The 26,316-nt window shown below is 39.4% G+C and overlaps 1 protein-coding gene across 44 annotated transcripts in view; it reads left to right on the top strand.

Annotated features, from left to right (window-relative positions):
* ULK4 (unc-51 like kinase 4) overlaps positions 1–26,316 on the top strand; it is a 507,208-nt gene that overhangs the window by 373,260 nt on the left and 107,632 nt on the right. For 42 of the 44 annotated variants that reach the window (XR_015150977.1, XM_086366093.1, XM_086366087.1 and 39 more), the window contains one exon: positions 13,056–13,241. The exons of the other annotated variants lie outside the window; for them this stretch is intronic. Coding sequence is in view for 41 of the 42 variants with exons in the window: in XM_086366093.1 (XP_086222219.1) it covers positions 13,056–13,241 (186 nt within the window). In the remaining variant the exon portion in view is untranslated. The remainder of the gene's footprint in view (positions 1–13,055; positions 13,242–26,316) is intronic. 44 annotated transcript variants of the gene reach the window in all.

The following is a 26,316-nucleotide window of genomic DNA, read 5'->3' as shown; positions in this document are numbered from 1 at the left end:
AGCAAAGCTAAATGGATAATGAAGACGACGAAGTCAAGGAAACTTTTTTTAACAAAGGTCAAAGAGAAAAGGCAGATTGCCAGTCAACATTCCAGTCATTCTGACAGGGGATCATTCAGGAGTATTAATAGAAACCAGAAGATGATGGAGTGCTTTATAAAAGGTCTGAGAAATAATGATGAACTTTGAAGTATCTGTTAAACTAAATAATCATATTCACACACACACACACACACACACACACACACGCGACATTGTTACCAATAGACCTGCAACTTAAAAAACAGTTACTGATAAAGTCAGTATACTGGATAAATCAGGATTTGGAGAAGAGTTAAGGGTATGCAGAGGAGCTTAGAACTGCATTTGTTGGATCATCAGTAATTATCTTGCAATACTCCATAGATCTTTATGTTTGACAGACTTCATCGCAATTTAAAAAGTGATTATACTATGAGAAAATAGATAATAAAAACACCACAGTGTTATTAATGACAATTTAAGAATACTGTCTAAGAATTTAAAGGAAGAACAAAAGGAAAAGAAAAGTAGATCAGGGGACTTCCCTGGCGGTCCCGTGACTAAGACTCGGCACTCCCAATGCAGGGTGCCCTGGTTCCATCCCTGCTTAGGGAACTAGACCCCCATGCTGCAGCTGAGGAGTCTGCATGCTGCAACTAGAGTGAAAGTGTTAGTCACTCAGCTGTGTCCAACTCTTTGTGAGTCCACGGACCCCTGCTAGGCTTCTCTGTCCATGGCATTTCCCAGGCAAGCATACTGGAGTAGGTTGTCTCTTTCTTATCCAGGGGATCGTCCCAACCCAGGGATCGAACCTGGGTCTCTTGCACTGAAGGCAGATTCTTTACCATCTGAGCCACCAGGGAAGCCCACAACTAAAATATCCCGAAACTAAAAAGATCCCACATGCCACAACTCAGACCCAGCACAGCCAAAGTAATTAATTATTTTTTTGATAAAGAAGGGAAGACTAGAGCGTTTACAAGGAAGGCGAGCTTGCACATCTATCTTAAGTGGGGAAAGTGTTTCAGTGGTTGGAGAATATTAAGAGCCATAAAGGGAAGACAAAACAAGAATGAAGAGAACGTTCCAACTGATATATATGTATATAATATAAAACCTTAGAATTAACTTATTGATTTCTACCAAAACAAACAAACAAAAAACCCTATTGGGATTTCGACTCGGATTACGTTTAGTCTTAATTTGGAGAGAATGGCATTTTAACAAAATTGCCTTCCCACTCATGAATGTGGTGTATCCCTTCACTTATTTGGGTCCTCTTTAATTTATATCAACAATATTTTGTATTTTTAAGTGTATAGGTCTTTCATCTTTTTCAGACTTATCCCTGAATATTTCACTTTTTTGGATGTTATGGTACATGATATTATTTGTTTTTTTTTGAGTACCAATTATATTTATCAGACACAACTGAGCGACTGATCTGATCTGATTATATTTATTGATGGACATTTAGGTGGTTTATAGTTTTTTCAGTTACAGCAATGCAGTGAATAACTTTGTACATGCAAATATACTCACATCTGATTATTTCCCTTAAATTTTTAAAAATTTTTTATTGTAGTTGCTATGCAGTATTATATTGATCTCATAGTATAGGTATACAGTATAGTGATTCATAATTTTTAAAGGTTGTACTCCATTTATATTTATTATAAAATATTGGTTATATTCCCCACATTGTAGAATATATCCTTGTAACTTATTTCATACAGAATACTTTGTACCTCTGAATTTCCCACTCATACATTGGCTCTCATCCCTACCCTTTCGCCATTGGTAAACACTAGTTTTTTCACTAGTTTCTCTCCATGTTTGTGAGTCTACTTCTTTTTTGTTGTATTGACTAGTCTGTTGTATTTTTAAGATTCCACATATAAGTGATGTCATACTATGTTTCCTTTCTCTGACTTATTTCACTGAGCATAATGCCCTCCAAGTCCATCCAGGTTGCTGCAAATGGCAAATGTCATTCTTTGTGTGGCCAAGTAGTATTCCATTGGCATATGTATGTGTATATATCTGTGTGTGTGTGTCTATCTATATAGTGCATCTTCTTTATCCATTCATCTGTTGATGGACACGTAGGTTTCTTTTGTATCTTGGCAATAGCAAATATTGCTGCTATGAGCTTTGGGTTGCATTTATCTTTTCCATTTCATGTTTTTGCTTGTAACCTTTAAACTCATTTTTGGACTCTAGTGGGTTTGTGAATTCCGCTGAATTTTCTACGTCAAGAATCATGTCTTCTGCAAATAAGCAGTTAAGTCTTCTTTTCCAATCTGAGTTTCTTATATTTGTTTGTTTGTTTGTTTACTCATTTTGGCCTGGCTGCACTGGCCAGAACCTTCCCTGTTGATTGGAAGTGGTGAGAGCCGATGTTCCTCTCTGTCTTCCTGATCAGAGTGAGGCATTCAGTCTCTGACATGTTTTTATCACCTTCTACTCCTTGTTTGCCGAGTTTTTGTTAGAAACAGGTGTTGCATATTGAATACTTTTTCTATTGAGATGATTGTGGTTTTTATTTTTAAATTATTAATATGATATTATGGATTGACTGTATCCCTTAACAAAGATGTATTAAAACCCTCACCCCCCAGTACCTCAGAATATGACCTTAGTTGGAAGTAGGATCATGTACATAATTGGTTAAGATGAGGTCATCCTGGAATGGTGAGGGCTCCCTGACCCACTATTACTGGTGTCCTTGTAAGAAGACGGCCGTAAGAAGCCAGAGACACAAGGGAGAATACCGTGTGACGACGGAAGCAGAGACTGGATCTCCGCTGCCACAGGCGAGGCACATCTGGGGCTCTCAGAGTCTGGGGGAGGCAGGAAGGATTCAGAAGGGAAGCCTCCAGGCATGTCCCCTCCTTGATATGAGACTTCTAGTCTCCAGAACTACAAGAAGATCAGTTTTTGTTTTTTTAGCCTTCTCAGTTTGTGGTCCTTCATTATGATGGCAACCCTTGGAAATCAATACATATGATATGTTACATTGACTGATTTTTTTGAACGTTAAACTGACCTGTATTCCAGGGATACACCCCATTTTGTCAAGAGATATTATTTTATCATTATCTTTGTCATATTTTGTTGGCTTGGAGTTGCTATAATTTTATTTAGAATTTGTGCATCTGTCTTCATGAGGGATGTTGTTTTGTAGTTTACTTTTTTATATGATTTTTGTCTTGTTTTGGTATCGGGGTAATGTTGATCTTAGCAGTTGAATTGGGAAGTAAGTATTCCCTGCTCTTTGATATTCTTGAAGACTGTGCAGAGTTGTTACTGGTTTTTTGAAAAAGGTGTATCAAGAAATAACTCATAACTTAACCCCTCTAAAGTGTACAATTCACTGCTGGGTAGTGTATTTCAGAGTTGTGCATCATCACTGTTACCTGATCATAGAACACCTTTGTCATCCCAGCAAGGAATTTCATACTCATGAAAAGTCACTCCCCATACTCTCCCCTCCAAACCCTTGTCACTCACTGATTTGCTTTCTGTTCTTGTATTCTGTTCTGGTTATTTCTTATACATGGAACTATATAATATGTGGCCTTTCTCTGAGTATGGTGTTTTTTGAGGTCCACTCGTGTTTCTAGCTTGCAGTATAAGTACTTCTTTCTTTGTTGTGGTGAATAGTCTTCCACTGTATAGATATACAGTATTTGTCTATCCATTTATTGATGGACATTTGGGTTGTTTCCCCTTTTTGGCAATTTTGAATTAAGGCTGCTTTTAGCAATTGTGTACAAGCTTTTGTGTAAATATATGCTTTCTTTCTCTTGAGTGTGTATCTAGGAGTGGAAGTGCTCAGTCCTAAGGCCAGCCTATGTTTAACCTTTTGAGAAAATACAGTGCTTTCCAAAGCTGCCATTAGCACCAGCAGTGTATGAAGGTTCTAGTTTCCCCACACCCTCGCCAACACTTGTCATTATCTGTATTTTTAATTATAGCCATCATAGTGGGTGTGAAGTGGTATCTCAAGGTGGTTTTGATTTGCTTTTCCCTGATGGCTAATGATGTTGAATATCTTTTCCTGTGCTTATTGCCCATTTGTATACCTTTTGGGGAAAAACTGTCCTTTTTTCTTTGCCCTTTAAAAAATTAAGTTATTCGTCTTTTTATTACTGAGTTGTAAGATATTTTATATTTTGTGTGTATCAGTTCAGTTCAGTCACTCAGTCATGTCTGACTGTTTGTGATCCCATGAATCGCAGCATGCCAGGCCTCCCTGTCCATCACCAACTCCTGTAGTTCACTCAGACTCACGTCCATCGAGTCAGTGATGCCATCCAGCCATCTCATCCTCTGTCGTCCCCTTCTCCTCTTGCCCCCAATCCCTCCCAGCATCAGAGTCTTTTCCAATGAGTCAACTCTTCGCATGAGGTGGCCAAAGTACTGGAGTTTCAGCTTTAGCATCATTCCTTCCAAAGAAATCCCAGGGCTGATCTCCTTCAGAATGGACTGGTTGGATCTCCTTGCAGTCCAAGGGACTCTCAAGAGTCTTCTCCAACACCACAGTTCAAAAGCATCAATCCTTCGGCACTCAGCTTTCTTCACAGTCCAACTCTCACATCCATACATGACCACAGGAAAAACCATAGCCTTGACTAGACGAACCTTTGTTGGCAAAGTAATGTCTCTGCTTTTGAATATGCTATCTAGGTTGGTCATAACTTTCCTTCCAAGGAGTAAGCGTCTTTTAATTTCATACACGTCCCGTATTATGTGTTAGATTTACAGTAATTTTCCCTTGTTCTGTGGGTGATCTTTTCACTTTCCTCATATATGGAGATGAAGTCATTTATCAGTTTTGTTGTTCTTGTGCTTCTGGTGTCATATACAAGAAACATTGCCTAACCCAAAGTCACAAAGGTGTAATTACTCATTGCAATCCCATGGACTGCAGCCCGCCAGGATTCCCTGTCCATCACCAACTCCCAGAGCTTGCTCAAATTCATGTCCATCAAGTTGGTGATGCCATATGTTTGTAAGTTTAGCTCTTATATTTAGATATTTGATCCATTTGGAGTCAGTTTTTGGATGAGGTGTGAGGTATGGGTCTAACTGCATTCTTCTGTGTGTGGAGACCTACTTGTCTCAACACAGTTTGTTTAAAAAGGCCATTTTCCCCCCCATTAAATTGTCTTGGTATGTTTGTCAAAAATCAGTTTACCATAAATGTAAGTGTAGAATTTGGGACTCTAAATTCTAGTCCACTAATCTTTTGTATATCCTTATGCCAGTACTACATTGACTGGATTATGGTAGCTTTGCAGCAGAATTTGAAATTGGGAAATGTGAGCCTTCCAAATTTATTCTTCTTTTTTAAGATCATTTTGGCTATTAGTCTCTTGCATTTCTAATGAATTTTAAGATCAGCTTATCAAATTTCTGCAAAAATAATCCAGCTGCAGCTCTGAATGCTTTTTATCAGCAGATCAGTGTGGGGCATATTGACAACCTAATAATATTAACTCTTCTGACCCTTGAACATGACATGTTTTGCTGTTTATGTACCATCTTTAACGTTTCCTAGAATGTTTCAGCTTTCAAGTCATGTACTTCTTTTAACTTCAGTTTTAAATATTCTTTTTGATGCTATTGTAATGCAGTTGTTTTCTCTGTTGCCTTTTTACATTCTTCATTGCTAGTGTGCAGGCATACCATTGATTTTTGAATATTGATCTCGTATTCTGCCCCTTTGCTGAATTTGTTTATTTTTCATAGTTCTTTAGTGGATTCACTAGTATTTTCTGTGTGTAAGAGTATGTCATCTGCAAACAGAGTTTTACTTTTTAGGTGATTTCTACTTCTTCCCTTGCTTAATTGCCATAACCAAAACTTCCAATAAAATGATGAATATAAATGGCAAGAATGTACATCTGTCTTGTTCTTAATCTTAAACCATGTAAGTATGGTGTCAGCTGTAAATTTTGCCCCAGATACCCTTTATCAATTTGAGAAAGTTCTCTTCTATTTTATAATTTGTTGAGTGTTTTTTTTTAATACTAAAAGGGTTTTTAATTTTGTCAAATGCTTATTCTGTGACCATTGAAAGGCTCATATAATTTTGTCCTTTATTCTATTTGTGTTGCACATAACATCGATTGAGTTTTAGATGCTAAACTAGCCTTTCATTCCTATGATAAATTCCACTTGGTCATGATGTGTAATCCTTTAATATGTTGCTGAATTTGGTTTGTGAACACTTTGTTGAAGTTCTTGCATCTATATTCATAAGGGCTATTGGTCAGAAATTGTCTTTTCTTGGAATGTGTTTGTCTGAATTTGGCATCAGGGTAATACTGGCCACTAGACCATTCCAGTATGACCTAAATCAAATCCCTTACTATTATACAGTGGAAGTGACAAATAAATTCAGGGGATTAGATCTGATAGACAGAGTGCCTGAAGAACTATGGACAGAGGTTCGTGACATTGTACAAGAGGCAGTGGTCAAGATCATCCCCCAAAGAAAGAAATGCAAAAAGGCAAAATGGTTGCCTGAGGAGGCCTTACAGATAGTTGAGAAAAGAAAAGAAATGAAAGGCAAAGGAGAAAAGGAAAGATATAACCATTTGAATACAGAGTTCCAAAGAATAGCAAGGAGAGATAAGAAAGCCTTCCTCAGTTACCGGTGCAACATTTCATACAAAGATGAGCACAATAAAGGACAGAAATGGTATGGACCTAAAAGAAGATACTAAAAAGAGGTGGCAAGAATACACAGAAGAACTGTACAAAAAAGATCTTCATGACCCAGATAATGATGGTGGTGTGATCACCGACCTAGAGCCAGACATCCTGGAGTGCAAAATCAAGTGGGCCTTAGGAAGCATCACACAAACAAAGCTAGTAGAGGTGATGGAATTACAGTTGAGCTATTTCAAATCCTAAAAGATGATGCTATGAAAATGTTGCACTCAATATGCCAGCAAATTTGGAAAACTCAGCAGTGGCCACAGGACTGGAAAGGGTCAGTTTTCATTCCAATCCAAAAGAAAGAAATGCCAAAAAATGTTCAAACTACCACACAATTGCACTCATCTCACACACTAGTAGAGTACTACTCAAAATTCTCCAAGCCAGGCTTCAACAGTATGTGAACCGTGAACTTCCGTATGTTCAAGCTGGATTTAGAAAAGGCAGAGGAACCAGAAATCAAATTGCCAACATCCACTGGATAATCAAAACAGCAAGAGAGTTCCAGAAAAACATCTACTTCTGCTTTATTAACTATGCCAAAGCCTTTGATTGTGTGGATCAAAACAAACTGTGGAAAATTCATAAAGAGATGGGAATACCAGACTACCTTACCTATCTCCTGAGAACTCTATATGCAGGTCAAGAAGCAACAGTTAGATCTGGACATGGAACAACAGACTGGTTCCAAATCAAGAAAGGAGTACATCAAGGCTGTATATTGTCACCCTGCTTATTTAACTTATATGCAGGGTACATCATGTGAAATGCCGGGCTCAATGAAGCACAAGCTGGAAACAAAATTACCTAGAGAAATATCAGTAGTAACCTCAGATATGCATATGACACCACCATTATGGCTGAAAGAAAATAAGAACTAAAGAGCCTCTTGATGAAAGTGAAAGAGGAGAGTGAAAAAGTTGACTTAAAACTAAACATTCAAAAGACTAAGATCATGGCATCCAGTTCCATCACTTCATGAAAAATACATGGGGAAACAATGGGAACAGTGAGAGACTTTATTTTGGGTGGCTCCAAAATCACTGCAGATGGTGACTGCAGCCATGAAATTAAAAGACACTTGCTTCCTTGGAAGAAAAGCTATGCCAACATAGATAGCATATTAAAAAAGCAGAGACATTTCTTTGCCGACAAAGGTCTGTCTACTCAAAGCTATGATTTTTCCAGTGGTCATGTATGGATGTGAGAGTTGGGCTACAAAGAAAGCTGAAGAAATGTTGCTTTTGAAGTGTGGTGTTGGAGAAGACTCTTGAGAGTCCCTTGGACTGCAAGGAGATCCAACCAGTCCATCCTAAGGGAAGTCAGTCCTGAATATTCCATTGGAAGGACTGATGTTGAAGCTGAAACTCCAATACTTTGGCCACCTGATGTGAAGAAATGACTCCTTGGAAAAGACCCTGCTGCTGGGATGGATTGAATGCGGGAGGAGAAAGGGATGACAGAGGATGAGATGGTTGGATGGTATCACTGACTCGATGGATATGAGCCTGAGAAAGCTCCAGGAGTTGGTGAAGGACCCGGAAGCCTAGCATGCTGCAGTCCTTGGGGTTGCAAAGAGTAGGCCACGACTGAGCAACTGAACTGAAATACTGGCCACACAGAATGAGTTTGGAACTGTCCATTTTCTTTAGCTTTCTGAAAAAATGTGTATAGACTTGGTATTACATCTTCCTTGAATCTGTGGTAGAATTTGCCATCAATGCCATCTAAGCCTATAGTTGTCTTGGTAGAAAGGTTTTTAAGCAGAAATTCATTTTCTCTAATAGATAAAATACCTTCCAGGCTACCAGTTTCTTCAGTGTGAACTTTCCCTTGCTCTCTTCTCTCTAGTACTTTGGCCTATGGACTCTAGCTTTGGTTTTCTGAGACTTTTCACTGTGTCTCCTCAGCTTAAAAAATCTGCTGGTCCCACCTCAGTTGCTGTCTCTCTTAGGCCTCGAGACCCCATAAGCCTCTAACCTGGGAGAGGAGTGGAGCTCACCTCTGTTATTTGGCATCACTTTCCTACGTTGCCTCATGTCTGGTATCTTAAAAACCATTGTTTCATGTATTTTTCTACCAGTTTGTTTCTTCAGATAATTGGGTATATCCTTATTCTGTTATTCCAGGGAGATTTTATACCATCACCATCTTTTCTGTAGTGGTGGGGCAGGGCTCACACATATACAACACAAATGTCAAAACGTCAATTTTACAAGAATCCAACAAATAAGCCATCTTTGGAGTTACTACTTATGATAAGCATCCTCCCATCATTTCAACAATGAAGCTAAACTAACTCATAAATGAAGAGATTTTATAGTAGATTGAAGTAGAAGCGTAAATACCTGTCTCACTGGCTACCCAAAAGCTATGAAAATAGAGAAAGCCTCAAATATCTTATAATCATGGGAGAGTGGAAGAAGAAGCTGTTAATGGAAAAGAAATCTCATGCAGTTACTCAATGATAGAAAGCAGATGGAACTGAATCAAAATCTAGTGAAGAAACCTATTACCCAGAACATACAGAGGAGAAAACTCACCAGAAGGTGGGAACAGATGCTGTTGATCTGTAAACTTCAAGTGGAAAACTGCTGGAGGCCCTAGACTCCTACCAGGCTATTGGAAGACGAGCTTTTAGAACTGGCAGGCCAGTCAAGCCCCTTGCTTTAGTCATTGTGCTCAGCTTTCTTCCAGCTTAATATCTCAGGGTCTGCACTGTGAAGAGGATGAGCCAGCTATCTGATGTGATTTCTAAGATGGGGTCATTACTTACAAAAGAAGCGTTTCAGAGTTTGAAGAAATCACAGAGAAGATTTGAAGAAGTCACAGGGAAAGCAGCATGAAGAAACAGATATACACAAATGCAAAGGAAGTTGGAGCCATCTGCCTGTACTAATCTGCCCACTCTTTCATTCATAAAATAGGATGCCAGGGACCACCAGACATTTGGGGAAGCCTGATAGCCTGAAGCAGAGAAACCAAGGTGAACAAACGCTGAGCCCGAAAGAGACAAAGTTGATAGGCAGTGTAACAGGTTGAATTGTGTCCCCCCCCAAAAAATGAGATGCTGAAGTCCTAACTCCCAGCACCTCAGAATATTAAACCTTATCTGAAAACACTGACATTCCAGATGAGGCCAGACTCGAGTAAGAGTGCATCGCTACTCCAGTATGACTAGCGTTTTCATTAGAAGACAACCATGTGAAGACAAGAGACTCGGGAGAATCCCATGGGATGACGCGGGCAGAGATAGGAGTTATGCAGCCACAAGCTAAGCAATGCCTGGGTTTCCAGAAAATCATCAGATGCCAGAAAGAAGCAAGGGAATATTCTTCTTTGGGTTTCAGAGGCAGCAAGGTCCTGCTCTTTGATTTTTAAGCTTCTGGCTTCCAGAGCTGTGAGGTAATACATTTCTGTTGTTTATGCCACCCAGTTGGTGGTACTTTTTATGTCAGCCCTAAGGAACGAACACTGAGAGTAAAAGAGAATTTAATAATTCTTATCAAAAACATAAAATGTTCAGATAACCCACAGGAAGGTTTAAAAAAAAAAAAGGGATCAGAAAAGTAAATGGGGAATAAATAGAAGACAAGCAATAAAATTGCATGTTAGACTTAAACCCTAGCATTTTTATGTTATCTTAAAAATTAAATGATCTAAAGGCACCAATTAAAAGATAGAGATGACTAGAGGGGATAACAAAACACGATCCAACAGTATGTTGTCTACAAAAATCTCACTTCAAATATAATGATACAGGCAGGTTGAAAGTAAAAGGTTGCAAAGTATATATGGTGAAAATATTAATTTTTAAAAAGCAGGAGTGGCTGTCTTAATGTGCAGGTTAATTTCCTGGTTGTGATCTTGTACTATAGTTATGCAAGATGTTTCCATTGGGGGAGGTCAGATGAAGTGTGTATGGTATCTCTCTGTATTATTTCTTTTTTTTTTTTATAGTCAGGAGGATGGCACGCACGTCCGAGAGCAAGCCCGTGTTGCACTCCAGGGTCTCCCATTCCAGACGAGGAACCAAGGCCCTCCCCCAGCAGGAGAGATTCTTGACAGACCACAGCAGAAATCAACCTAATTTTACACTCTAGGGAGAGCAGGAGAAAAGAACCACAGGCTGGCTGCGGGGGTCAAGGGGAGGGAGAGAAAGGTCAGCGAGGCCCAGAGACCTCCTCCTAAGTAGTGACCCAGCGAATCCCCCAGAGAGGAGAGCGGGAGAGCAAGGGTATCTTTGTGTCCCCTTTTGTGGCACAAAAAGGCAGGAGTCCTTATGCTTTGCCTCCAAAGGGTCTGGAAAACAACCAGGATCTGGGGCTTAGGGTTCCCAGCATCTTTGGATCCTTCTGAAGCCTGTTATGACAGGATGAGTCGGGGACCACCAGGCCCAAGCGAATGCTCCTAAAGGCTGGAACGAGGTGTGAGAGAGCAGGGAGGTGGGTCAGGAGACCCTCAGGAGTGGGGTCTGGGGGTCACCACGTGTATTATTTCTTATAATGGCATATGAACCTGCCAGTGTCTCAAAATAAGATTCATTCACACGCAAAAGAATGAAGTCGGTTCTCTACTTATATGCAAAGATGAAAACGGAAAGACTTAAATGTAAAAGGTAAACTATAAAGTTCTTAGAAGGAAAAATGTAAGCGCTAACACAATAAAAATTCTTAGAAGTGTAAATCTCAGGACCTTGAAATAGGCAATGGTTTCTTAGGTTTGACACCAAAATCACAAGCAATAAAATGAATAGGTATTGGACTTTATCAAAATAAAAAATATTTTGTGCTTCAAAGGACACTGTCAAGAAAGTGAAAAGACAATCCACAGAATGGGAAAACAGTTTTGAAATGTGTATCTGCTGAGGGAATTATATCTAAAATATATAAAGGGAATTGTATTTAAAATATATAAAGAATACTTAAACTTAATTGTGGTAAGACAAATGACCTAGTTTTAAAAATGAGAAAAGATCTGAGTAAACATTTCTCCAAAGAAGATTCGCAAATGACCAAAATGCACGTGAAAAGATGCTCAGCATCACTAACCATCAGGGAAGTACAGATGAAAGACCGCATGGGTGGCCGCTCCACACACACTAGGGTGTCTGTGATTGAGAAGATAGGTAATGACGAGTGTTGGTGAGGATGTGGGCAACCTGAAACTCGCATGCTTGGCTGGTGCTAATGGCGGCTTTGAAAAACAGTCTGGCGATTCCTCAGAAAGTGAAACATAGAGTTACTTATTGTGTGACTCAGCAATTTCACTTCCAAGTATATACCTGAGAAACAAAACATGTGTGCACAAAAATGTATACACACATGTTCACAGCAGTACTACTCATACTGGTCAAAAGTGAAAACAACTCAAACGTCCATCAGCTGATGAATGGATAAACAAAATGTGGCAGATCCATTGCATGATAAAAAGAAATGAAATGCTGATACGTGCTACAGCATGGATGAATCCTGAAAACATGCTAAGAGAAAGAAGCCAGTCACAAAGGATCGTATTTTGTATGATTTCAAGTATCTGAAATGTCTAGAACAGGCAAATCCAAAGAAAGCAGGTTAGCACTGACTGGGTAGGGAGGAGGAGATGATACAGGGTTTCTTTTTCAGTTAAAATGAAAAAATTCTAAAATTGGTTCTGGTGGTGTTTGCACAACTCTGAATATACTAAAAAATCATTGAATGATGTATACACATGAAATCACTAAGTTGTATGACCTAGGAATTGTATCTCAACAAAGGTATTAGAAATAAAACTTTAAAAATTAAAAGATCAAAATGCTATGGTATGATTATTATTTCATAATATACCTTGTAATATAGAAACAGTACTTTCTCTACCACCTGTTTAGTCAATAATGATTTGGAAACAGTTCAAACCATTTCTTAATATCTTCTAGGAAGTGGATTTTCCTAAACAAGCTATGTCAACAAGAATGTAAGAGTTGTGCCTTGGAAAAATCAGTGTTTCCACACCCGTAGACACACACGCTCCTGTATGAACATATGCATGTGTAAATATGCATGTAATATATAATTGGTCCTTTGCTTGTCACAGGCCATTCATCACTATGGATTAAAGAAAAGACTGTAGAATTTCCTTCTGGTTTTGTGCTGTTAGTCTTGTTTGAGTTACTCTTTACATTTTGAAAAAGATCCATTCACAAGAATATTCAATTAATTAAAGTTTGTACTCAGACTGACATTCTATCTTTTAAGCTGTAGTTCTTGAGGAATACCAACATCATCGTCAGTGAAGCTGATGAAGTCCTATTTGTTAATTTTCAGCTTCCTAACGAGGATCCTGAAATTTTTGAAGTTTCATCCAAGTGTCTGTCTATACTGGTTCAGTTGTATGGAGGGGAAAACCCAGAGAGCCTGTCTCCTGAAAATGCAGAGACTTTCGCTGATTTGCTGACATCCAAAGAGGACCTGAAGGACCAGAAGCTTCTGTTGAGGATTCTCAGAAGAATGGTGAGTCCACACAGAAACTGGGCAGGTAGCCTTAGTGGTAGCCAGAAGACGGGGAGTAGTCAGGTTTTTTGACCTCCTTTTAAGAACTCATGATTACCTTTCCCTGTAGTCACCTACTGTTAACATTTATCATATTCCACATATCTATTTGTATGTACACAGAATTTTTGCTGAACTATGAGAGAGTTAGACATATTATTTGTGCTTATCCCTTAATATGTGAGTGTGTATTTCCTAATGAAATGAATGTTCTCTTAACTATGGGTTATCAAAGTCAGGAAATTTAACATTGATACAAATCTTTTACTAATCTGCCATCCATATTCCAACTTTGTCAACTGTCCCCGTAATGTCCTGTATAGCTTGTTTTCCAGTATAGATTCCAGTCTAGCATCATGCATTGTAGTAGACAGATGTGCTTAATTCGGGATAGTTCTGTAGCCGTTCTTTGTCTTTCATGAGGTTTCTGAAGAATGGGCCAGGTATTTTGTAGCATTTCCCCTCCATTTAGGTCTCTCTGCTGTGTTCTGGACAACTCGATTCAGGTAAGTCCCAGAAGAAATCCATCAGATCCAGAAGCTCATGATGGTCTATTTGCCGTTTACTGGTGATGTTAGTTTCAATCATTTTGTTAAATCAATGTGTGGTTATTATTTTTTAAATTTTTTAGCAGCTGCAAAGTGGAGATTTTCAAACTCACAGTATTTCTAACTTCCAGTATTGTACTTTAGGGAAAAAATTCCCTTCTGCACCTTTTATGTTTTGTTTTTAAAAATGTGTACAGCTGATGTTTACCTGAAGGTCCTTTTGAAGACTTTTTACAACAAATCTTGTTCTGCCGGTTTTGAAGGCCACTGTTTACAGTAGCTGTTGGTGAAGTTAGCTGAGGAGTAGGCTCATTAGGTTGTGTCATGTTTTGGCTTGTCTGTGTGTGGTCACTTCTAGATCCAGTTGTTGTGAGGGAGCCTTTGGCAGCACAGGCTGTGAATGCTCCAGAGAGTTGTCCGCAAGACAGGTTTTGTGTTAATTTGATAAACAGCTGCAGTACAGGATGGAGCAGAATCTCCATGGCAGGTTATGGGTGACAGAACTAAAGGAGAGAGAGAGAGTTACCCTTCTTGCTGCGACCTTTTACCTTTATGTAATAGGCAAGACCTCCCAACCCCGGCAGTGCTTCCTGTCTAGTGAAGTGGCTCCCTGCATAACACAGTTTAGGTAAGATTCCCAGCGTGTAGGATAAATATTTCTGGGCACAGTAGATCTTGGCATGGTAATCCAGCCCAGCACTAGATGACACTGAATCACATAATAAGGCAGTTATTTCCTCTTCCGTTTCATTTTGCTCTTTCTGATAATTTAAAGGTGAAACTCTTACTTTGGTACGACTGTGTCTTTAACACCTCTTGAATCTTCCTTTTTTAATAGAGAGTAAGCCTCTCAGATGACCAGCTTTTTCAGTAGAGAGACTTTTTTTTTTTTTTCTGGCTCTTGCAAAGTTTATTTCTTTCTTTTTTTTTTTTTTATTCAATTTTAATTAAAAAAAAATTATTATACATGTGTTCTTTTTTAAAATAGTTTTATTCAGTTAAAAAAGGCGCGTCAATGTGAAATCAAGTACTAGAAAATGTAGTAACATGAGTGATCTGTAGATGTGGCAAAATTGTGTATTTAGTGTTGAATTACAAAAGCTTGGGGAATATTGACCTCCTGTCTGATACGATTAATTTTATAGAGATCCACCATCTCTTATTTGAAAACCTTAGGATGAGGTTTAGCTTGGAATTTATAATTTTCAGATCTTCTTGGCATGGTTTCTTAGGCTATATATGACATGATCCTATAGGGGTCACCAGGGCAGCACTGTTGTCAAGCATGGTAATATTTCTGTCCCAAAATTTATGAACATTCCCACTAAGTGGGCAAATAAAAATTATATGTGACTCCATGGAAGTCAGGTTTTGCCACCAAATATGTTTTTAAACGAAACTTACAAAAAAAATTTATTTTCACAGCTTTCTAGATTTGCAGACAAGAGATTATGGACTTGTCTCTGAAATAAATTACATCATTTTCTAAAACCAGATTAATTTAATCATGTAGAAAACAATTAGATACCGACTTAGTCAAAGTAACCAGACTACACCATCTTTTAGTTAATTTCACAGTCTGAAATGATTTCCTTATAGTTTCTGACCTGCCCCCTATAGGATCAGGTAGGTTTTGTTTGTGGGAGAAAAGTTGAATCCTGGTGACTTTATCTGTGTGTGTGAAACTAAAAGTAATTTCTGGTGCTGCTTATCCTTTTTTTAATTTTTTATTTTTATTTATTTATTTATTTTTAATTTAATTTAATTCTTTTCCCCCATTGGTAAATCTTTTATTTATTTTATTTTTAAACTTTACATAATTGTATTAGTTTTGCCAAATATCAAAATGAATCCGCCACAGGTATACATGTGTTCCCCATCCTGAACCCTCCTCCCTCCCCATACCATCCCTCTGAGTCGTCCCAGTGCACTAGCCCCAAGCATCCAGTATCGTGCATCAAACCTGGACTGGCATCTCATTTCATACATGATATTTTACATGTTTCAATGCCATTCTCCCAAATCTTCCCACCCTCTCCCTCTCCCACAGAGTCCAAAAGACTGTTCTATACATCAGTGTCTCTTTTGCTGTCTCGTATACAGGGTTATTGTTACCATCTATCTAAATTCCATATATATGCTTTAGTATACTGTATTGGTGTTTTTCTTTCTGGCTTACTTCACTCTGTATAATAGGCTCCAGTTTCATCCACCTCATTAGAACTGACTCAAATGACTGTAGTAAACATAATATAAAGTTTGCCAGCCGTCTGTGATAAGTGCTTTATCATCTTCTGAAAACTTTCTAAATTATCCCTCAATCAATCAGTGTTGGATTCAGGTGATGCAAAATCAGGGATTCTGGGTCTTGAGCTTGCCTATCCTGAGGCTCAATTCTGCTTAAACTTGGTACTGAGTTCAGTATGTTTGGAGAGAAACAGCAGCAGATGACGCAAAGAGGCGTATGGTGCCAGCGCCCACTCCCCAGCTGATGTGAGCCTTCCTGCCCTCTCTCTCTCACTGCTTCCCGTCTTCACCTCTGTGGCTGCCGTGGATCTGTACTGTCAACTCACAGTTTATTCTCACCTTCATACCTTACCCTTGTTCAGGGTAGTGGTGCGGTCTTGTTCATTTTTGTATCTTCAGTGTGTTGCAGTGGTCAGCCGATTATGTTTCTAACTGTGATAAGAACTTTTGATGCATCACCTCATTTAATCTTCACAGCACTCTTAGAGACCAGCTCCAGTGATTGTTCCCATTTGTAGGTTAAAAACTAAGGCTCAGAGAACTTATATGACACTCCCTAGGCCACCAACTGGGAATCGGCAGGGCTGGCATCAACAGAGTTCAACTGAGCCTCACCTGTACCCTTGCCAAGTAGCTGACTGCTTTGCCACTGCCCTGCCCAGTACTGGTCTGGACTCTGAGGGCATTCAGTAAGCTGAGTCTGACTGAGTTTCTATCAGGAAGGCACCTAAGAGATTCATTCTTCATTGTGGGAAAATAAGAGTTACTACTCTGTGCCTGCACTACACTGGGGATACTAAGAGAGTAAAGAATGATCTTCCTGCTCCCTGTCCTCAAGGATCGCTAACTGGAGTGAGACAGAAACACGAGCTTCCTTATGAAGCAGGATCTGATTGGCGCTGTGTAGAGGAGCCAGCAGAGTTCCACAGAAACAGCCCCTTGGGGGAGGAAGTTGAGCAGGACATGGTGTTTGAGCTGAGTGTGGAGGATGTGTTGGTCATCCATGCATGGACCAGGAGCAAGCACATCCTGAATAATGGCCCCGAAACCCACAGGTCTAGACAGACAGACATGAGAAATGACCAAGACGGGCCAGAGGGGACCAGACATTCGGAGTTTAGACAAGTTGTTAGAATTAGGCAGTTCTAGTCTCTGAAACCAAAGGACAGTGGTAGCACCTCAATTGAGTTCAAATTACGTTTACTGTGAAATAAGGCTTTCTCATAGCACCTGGCCTGCGATTGGAATTTAATAAGCAGCCACTGAGCTGAGTAAGAAATGTCTATAAGATAATCTCTACTTTTGTTGTGGGCGAGTATTCATTTTTGCTCTTCATTGTATAGTGTCTGCTCGTTTGAGTGCTTTATAGATGCACAGGTGAGACTGAGTGGTACTTTGATAGGCATTCAGTTGGTCCCCAGCCTGACACTTCAGTCCCCTCCACTCTGTTGCCTCCAGGTTTCTGAGGAATGGATGAGACTAGATAGGCAGACGCATGGAAGATGGGAACCCGGGAGAAAGAAAGACTGTGACAGATTTCCTGTACTTAAATCCTTAAATCTTAAGGGGGCCGGCTTCTCAGGCTCTCCTACTTGGACTGGAGGAACCAGATTTGATAGAGAGACAGGGATCAGTCAAGATTTGTTACCTGATTCAGTAACTGGATTAAGGAGGCCTGTTAATTGCAGCCTTCTGTTTGTAAGAAGTTAAAAAGGAAAAGAAAAGCTCCTTAAGGACCTACCTTAAAGGACATTAAATGCACATTCCTTCCAAGAGCACTTCTCTTTTTGTTTTTCTTAATTGAGGCAAAACTGACATATAACATTAGATTAGTTTTAGGTATGTAAGATAGTGATTTGATATTTGTATATATCACAAAAGGATCACCATAATAAGTAGAGTTAACATGTGTCACACACATAGTTACACATTTTTCTTGTGATTAGAACTTTTAATGTTTACTATCTTAGCAATTTTCAAATATACAGTATAATATCATGAATTGTAGTCACTGTGCTATATATATTACATCCCCATGACTTACTTATTTCATAACTGGAAATTTGTACCTTTTAATCTCCTCAGCAGTTTTGACCCACTCCCCAGCCCTCACCACTTACCTCTTCTCTGATTCTATGAGTTTGGCCTTTTCTTTCTTTTTTTCTTTTAAGATTCCACATATAAGTGAGAGTGTGTGGAATTGGTCTTTCTATGCTTGACTTATTTAGCGTAATTCCCTCAAGGTCAGTCCATCCATGTGGTCACGAATGGCAAGATTTCATTCTTTTTTATGGCAATAATATTCCACTGTATATGTGTATGTATCACATCTTCTTCTATTCTTGGACATTTAGATTGTTTCCGTATCTTGGCTGTTGTAAATAATGCTGCTGTGAACACTGGGGTGTATATATCTTTTTGAACTAATGTTTTTGTTTTCTTTGGATGAATACCCAGAGGTAGAATTTCTGGATCTTAAGGAAGTTGTATTTTTAAATTTTTGAGGAACCTCCTCACTGTCTGCCAGGGTGGTTGCACCAAATTATATTCCCACCAACAGTGCACTAGTGTTCCATGTTTTCCATGTCTTTGCCAATACTTGTTGTTTTTCTTTTTGATAATACCCATTCTGACATGTGTGAGTTGATATCTCATTATAGTTTTGATTTGCATTTCCCTGATTTTTAATAATGGTGAGTATATTTTCATGTACCTGTTGGTTATCTGTATGTCTTCTGTGGAAAACTGTCTATGCAGATCTTCTGCCCATTTTTTAATTGTTTAATTTTTAATTGGATTGGTAAGGTTTTTTATTATTCACTTGTATGAATTCTTTCTATATTTTGGATATTAATCCCTTGTCAGACATATGATTTGCAGGTATTTTTTTCCCGTGAGGTAGGTTGCTCTTTCATTCTGTTGATGGTTCCCTTCATCGTGTGGAAGCTTTTTGGTTTGTCTTAGTCTCACTTGTTTGTTTTTGCTTTTGTTGCCTTCACTTTCCATATCAGATCCGAAACATCATCTCTAAGACCAGAGTCAAGGAGCTTACTGCTTATGTTTTCTCCCAAAAGTTTGATGGTTTTAGCTCTTATGTTCAAGTCTTTAATCCGTTTTGAGTTAGTTTTTGTGTATGGTGTAAGATAGTGGTTCAGTTTCATTCTTTTTCATGTGTCCAGTTTTCCCAGCACCATTTATTGAAGAGACTGATCTTTCTCTGCCTTATATTCTTGGCTCCTATGTCAAAAACTAATTCACCGTATAGGCATGGGTTTATTTCTGGGCTCTCTATTCTATTCCATTAATTTTTCTGCTAGTACCATACTGTCTTGATTGCTATATACTTGTAATATAGTTTGAAACCAGGGAGTGTGATGCCTCTAGCTTTGTTGCTCTTCTTCAAGATTTCTGTGGCTGCTTGGGGTCTTTTGTGGTTCCATACAAATTTTAGAGTTGTTTATATCTGTGAAAAATGCCATGGGAATTTTCATAGAGATTGCACTGAATCTGTAAAACACTTACGGAAAGTTCTACTCTGTGAGACCGTCTCCTTTTAAGCCCTGAGGAGTGCCCACTTTTCCCCAAGCCCAAGTGAGCCTGGAGGATTTCAGAAAGGGTGACTCCAAATACACTTGGCCCTGCCATTTCTAGGGCCCAGTAATGAGTGTGTCTCAGAGAAGGCAATGGCAACCCACTCCAGTACTCTCGCCTGGGAAATCCCATGGACCGAGAAGCCTCGTAGGCTACAGTCCATGGGGTTGTGAAGAGTCGGACACGACTGAGTGAATTCACTTTCACTTTTCACTTTCATGCATTGAAGAAGGAAATGGCAACCCACTCCAGTATTCCTGCCTGGAGAATCCCAGGGATGGCAGAGCCTGGTGGGCTGCCATCTATGGGGTCACACAGAGTCAGACACGACTGACATGACTTAGCAGCAGCAGCAGCAATGAGTGTGTCTGTAACAGGTACAATGTGGTTACTAGAGAGCTGTCTTGGGAATATTATGGCAGTTTCTTCCCTATGAGTTACACAAAAGGCCCTTTCTTGAAATATCTGTTTAAACTCCCAGTCTTGTGACTAGTAACTTTGTAAAAGCAGAATTTTCACTAACAGATGAAAGAAATAGGATGTTTAATTTGTACTGATGGCATTGGGATATGTTTTGCCCCCAGGGTGCTCTTCCTTATTTAGTCTGTATTTAGAACATTGAAAAAAAGTTGAGGAAACCTAAGGATTTAATTATGTAACTGTCATTTACCAGGAAGTTTGGTGGTTTTATAATTATACTTTGCACTCCAGCTTTACTGTGATAGAAACCCTTCAGATCTCTTCCAAGTTTCAGTCAGTTCAGTTCAGTTCAGTTGCTCAGTCGTGTTTGACTCTTTGCGACCCCATGAATCGCAGCATGCCAGGCCTCCCTGTCCATCACCAACTCCCAAAGTTCACTCAAACTCATGTCCATCGAGTCAGTGATACCATCCAGCCATCTCATCCTCTGTTGTCCCCTTCTCCTTCCCCGAATCCCTCCCAGCATCCGAGTCTTTTCCAATGAGTCAGCTCTTCGCATGAGGTGGCCAAAGTATTGGAGTTTCAGCTTCAGCATCAGTCCTTCCAATGAACACACAGGACTGATCTCCTTTAGAATGGACTTATTGGATCTCCTTGCAGTCCAAGGGACTCTCAAGAGTCTTCTCCAGCACCACAGTTCAAAAGCATCAATTTTTTGGCGCTCAGCTTTCTTCACAGTCCAACTCTCACATCCATACATGACCACTGGAAAAACCATGGCCTTGACTAGACGGACCTTTGTTGGCAAAGTAATGTCTCTGCTTTTCAATATGCTGTCTAGGTTGGTCATAACTTTCCTTCCAAGGAGTAAGCGTCTTTTAATTTCATGGCTGCAAGTTTACCTGTCCCCTAAACTTGATAATCAGTGGGAGTTTTTTCAGTGTAATGATTGCAAATTAAATACCTGTCTCTTAATTAAAGCTAGCTTACTCTAATGCTCAAAATATTGACTACATACAAACCACCACAAGCTTGTTCTATAAAACTGGCTTAAATGTGTGCTGTTGACTACTCTGTGAAAGAAGAGGATGGTCCACAACAGGGTGATGGTGACATGCTGGGGCCACATTCACCTGCCCACCCACCCGTCTGCCTGGTGCAGCAGAGGTGGGACGAGTGGGACTTGGGATCACTCTCTGAAGATGATTAGTATTCAGTTCAGTTCAGTTGCTCAGTCGTGTCCAACTCTTTGTGACTCCATGGACTGCAGCACACCAGGCCTCCCTGTCCATCACCATCTGCCGGCGTTTACTCAAACTCAAGTCCATTGAGTTGATGATGCCATCCAACCTTCTCATGCTCTGTCATTCCCTTCTCCTCCCACCTTCAATCTTTCCCAGCATCAGGGTCTTTTCAAATGAGTCAGCTCTTTGCATCAAGTGGCCAAAATATTGGAGTTTCAGCTTCAGCATCCGTCCTTCGAATGAATATTCAGGACTGATTTCCTTTAGGATGGACTGGTTGGATCTCCTTGCAGTCCAAGGGACTCTCAAGAGTCTTCTCCAACACCACAGTTCAAAAGCATCAATTCTTTGGCACTCAGCCTTCTTTATGGTCCAGCTCTCACATCCGTACATGACTACTGGAAATGACTAATTCATTTGTTCTAATCCAGTCTTGTAGTCATGAATGGATTAGTATTAAAGATTATTACAAATATCCACTCCTTGGGGACCCTTTCCCTGTGCCTTTCAGAAAATCTTGCTGTATGCTCACCATCATTTCTCTTCCAAATTCTCATGTGGGCCCCCTCGCCCTTTCATTTTCACCATAAGAACAGAGATGTTGTGTTGCTAAAAATCGGTGTAACAGTAGTATCTTCAAGCACAGAGTTTTCAAAGCTCTGAGGATACCAAATAAGAAAAGGAGGAATTCTGAAGCCGTTCATTTTCTATTTCAGTAGCAGGATAAGTTGTAGATGTCGAATCAGAAGGGACCTAATTGCTATTAGAAAAGTGAAGAACTATTCCTTCAGGTGGAGCAAAAGGCAAAATGATACCTCTCTCTTTCTCGCCCTCGCCTAGCTAATTTTTCTCATGGTAAATCCTTCTTTTCTTGGCTTATTTCCTAAAGGAGAAAAACGTGGGGAGATTGTTGTGAAAATTTTTAGAGAAACACTATGTACCCAAAGGCATAAAAAGCCACTGTAATCCATTCTTGTGAAATCTCATCCCTTAGAACATTTTCCTGAGACTCTGAGAGGATTCTCTCAGGAGTTTCCAAGAGGGATCTTTCCCTGAATCCATACACACCATTCATGGTTGAGCATCTCTGCCCATGATTGCCATAGGACTCACAAGTCATTGAGAACTCTTTAATTTAGCTGTGTCTTTCCAACAAAGAAACATCTTGCCTAAAAAGTTTTTCCTTAGTTTCCTGAGATTTTGAGCAACACAGAATCAGGAAGCTTACGGCCAGTGGAATAAGGTTACCATTTACTGCCAGTCATTCTTAGGACCGAAACTTCTGTGTTTCTGAGAGTGAAACCACATCCACCTCAAAGAGCCCAAGGAAGTGTGTGGATCTTTGTTGTAGGTTTCCTGAGGATGTACAAGTAGCAGAGAAGGCATCTGTGAAACCCACTTGGAGCAGGTCTCATTCTCCTCCTGATTCCTACGCTCATCTCGCCCCCCACCCACTGCCCCCTTCCACTTGGAGGCTCCTCATGACCAGGCTGGGGTCCTTCCTGTCTTCTTTCTCCATCTGATGTCTGTGGGCCCTGGGCAGCATCACTTCCTTTCTTTTTTGACTTTTTTTATATCAGAAGATTCAGCTCTCTACTCACCAGCTGAAATTCTTCTGTCAAAATTCTTTCTCCAAGGGCCCTCTCCTCTTTCAAGTTCCCATTGCCATGGATATTTTTACTCACCTTTCTGTTATAAAAACCACACCAAAGTTGGGCGAGTAATATGATGAACACCTGCATGATCAAGAATTATCAGAATTGTCATTTAACCATATTTTTCAAGTTTCTGTGTATACTTTATTCACACAAAGGGGTGTCACGCTGATATTTCTGTGTGTGCCTTCCTCTGACTTTAATAAATGAACTCTGTCCACTGGAAGAATGGTTAATGTCTGTGTTGGATTCATAGGAATACCTTCCTTTATTCTAAAGGGTTGTTTTCAAGTTGTTAAGCTGTACATAACAGCTTAACAGAATCAGAATTGGGTTTTGGGTTTTCAGTTTTTATTTATTTATTTTTAATTTTATTTTATTTTTAAACTTTACATAATTGTATTAGTTTTGCCAAATATCAAAATGAATCCGCCGCAGGTATACATGTGTTCCCCATTCTGAACCCTCCTCCCTCCTCCCTCCCCATACCATCCCTCTGGGTCGTCCCAGTGCACTAGCCCCAAGCATCCAGTATCGTGCATCGAACCTAGACTGGCAACTCATTTCTTACATAATATTTTACATGTTTCAATGCCATTCTCCCAAATCTTCCCACCCTCTCCCTCTCCCACAGAGTCCAAAAGACTGTTCTATACATCAGTGTCTCTTTTGCTGTCTCGTACACCGGGTTATTGTTACCATCTTTCTAACTTCCATATATATGCGTTAGTATACTGTATTGGTGTTTTTCCTTCTGGCTTACTTCACTCTGTATAATAGGCTCCAGTTTCATCCACCTCATTAAAACTGATTCAAATGTATTCTTTTTAATGGCTGAGTAATACTCCATTGTGTATATGTACCATAGCTTTCTTATCCATTCATCTGCTGATGGACATCTAGGTTGCTTCCATGTCCTGGCTATTATAAACAGTGCTGCGTATCTCAATAGATGCAGAGAAAGCCTTTGACAAAATTCAACATCCATTTATGATAAAAACTCTCCAGAAAGCAGGAATAGAAGGAACATACCTCAACATAATAAAAGCTATATATGACAAACCCACAGCAAACATTATCCTCAATGGTGAAAAATTGAAAGCATGTCCTCTAAAGTCAGGAACAAGACAAGGGTGCCCACTTTCACCATTACTATTCAACATAGTTTTGGAAGTTTTGGCCACAGTAATCAGAGCAGAAAAAGAAATAAAAGGAATCCAAATTGGAAAAGAAGAAGTAAAACTCTCACTATTTGCAGATGACATGATCCTCTACATAGAAAACCCTAAAGACTCCACCAGAAAATTACTAGAAATAATCAATGACTATAGTAAAGTTGCAGGATATAAAATCAACACACAGAAATCCCTTGCATTCCTATACACTAATAATGAGAAAACAGAAAGAGAAATTAAGGAAACAATTCCATTCACCATTGCAATGGAAAGAATAAAATACTTAGGAATATATCTACCTAAAGAAACTAAAGACCTATATATAGAAAACTATAAAACACTGGTGAAAGAAATCAAAGAGGACACTAATAAATGGAGAAATATACCATGTTCATGGATTGGAAGAATCAACATAGTGAAAATGAGTATACTACCCAAAGCAATTTATAGATTCAATGCAATCCCTATCAAGCTACCAACAGTATTCTTCACAGAGCTAGAACAAATAATTTCACAATTTGTATGGAAATACAAAAAACCTCGAATAGCCAAAGCGATCTTGAGAAAGAAGAATGGAACTGGAGGAATCAACCTACCTGACTTCAGGCTCTACTACAAAACCACAGTTATCAAGACAGTATGGTACTGGCACAAAGACAGAAACATAGATCAATGGAACAAAATAGAAAGCCCAGAGATAAATCCACGCACATACGGACACCTTATGTTTGACAAAGGAGGCAAGAATATACAATGGATTAAAGACAATCTCTTTAACAAGTGGTGCTGGGAAATCTGGTCAACCACTTGTAAAAGAATGAAACTAGAACACTTTCTAACACCATACACAAAAATAAACTCAAAATGGATTAAAGATCTCAACGTAAGAGCAGAACCTATAAAACTCCTAGAGGAGAACATAGGCAAAACACTCTCTGACATACATCACAGCAGGATCCTCTATGACCCACCTCCCAGAATATTGGAAATAAAAGCAAAAATAAACAAATGGGGCCTAATTAACCTTAAAAGCTTCTGCACATCAAAGGAAACTCTAAGCAAGGTGAAAAGACAGCCTTCAGAATGGGAGAAAATAATAGCAAATGAAGCAACTGACAAACAACTAATCTCAAAAATATACAAGCAACTCCTACAGCTCAACTCCAGAAAAATAAATGACCCAATCAAAAAATGGACCAAAGAACTAAATAGACATTTCTCCAAAGAAGACATACAGAGGGCTAACAAACACATGAAAAGATGCTCAACATCACTCATTATCAGAGAAATGCAAATCAAAACCACTATGAGGTACCATTTCACACCAGTCAGAATGGCTGCGATCCAAAAGTCTACAACTAATAAATGCTGGAGAGGGTGTGGAGAAAAGGGAACCCTCTTACACTATTGGTGGGAATGCAAACTAGTACAGCCACTGTGGAGAACAGTGTGGAGATTCCTTAAAAAACTGGAAATAGAACTGCCTTATGATCCAGCAATCCCACTGCTGGGCATACACACCAAGGAAACCAGAAGGGAAAGAGACACATGTACCCCAATGTTTATCGGGTTTTCAGTTTTTAAATAATTATAGAAAAAACTGAAGATAAATTAATTTCAGTTGCTATTTAAAATATTTGTCTGAGAGAGTATCATATTTTTTTAAACTTCTTATTTTGTGTTGGGGTATAACTGATTAGCAATGTTGTGATAGTTTCAGGTGGACGGCAAAGGGACTCAGCCATACACATCCATGTATCCATTCTCCCCCGAACTCCCCTCCCATCCAGACTGCCACATAACACTGAGCAGAGTTCCCTGTGCTGTTGGTTATCCATTTGAAATACAGCAGTGTGTACATGTCCATTTCCCTAACTACCCCTTCCGCCTGGCAACCATAAGTTCATTTTATAAGCCTGTGAGTCTCTTTCTATTTTGTAAATAAGTCCATTTTTGTATTGTTTCTTTATGGATTCCTCATATAAGGGATGCCATGCGATATTTCTCCTTCCCTGACTTAGATCACTCAGTATGACACTCTCTAGGTCCATCCATGTTGCTGCAAATGACATTATTTCATTCTTTTTAATGGCTGAGTAATATTCCATTGTATATATGTACCCCGTCTTCGTTATCCATTTCTCTGCCGATGGACA

The sequence above is a fragment of the Bos grunniens genome, chromosome 22 (assembly GCF_055505025.1).
Source record: "Bos grunniens cultivar Pamir isolate PY7600 chromosome 22, Bosgru_T2T1.0, whole genome shotgun sequence".
In the NCBI taxonomy this organism is placed as follows: Eukaryota; Metazoa; Chordata; class Mammalia; order Artiodactyla; family Bovidae; genus Bos; species Bos grunniens.
This window is presented reverse-complemented; position numbering and strand designations above follow the sequence as displayed.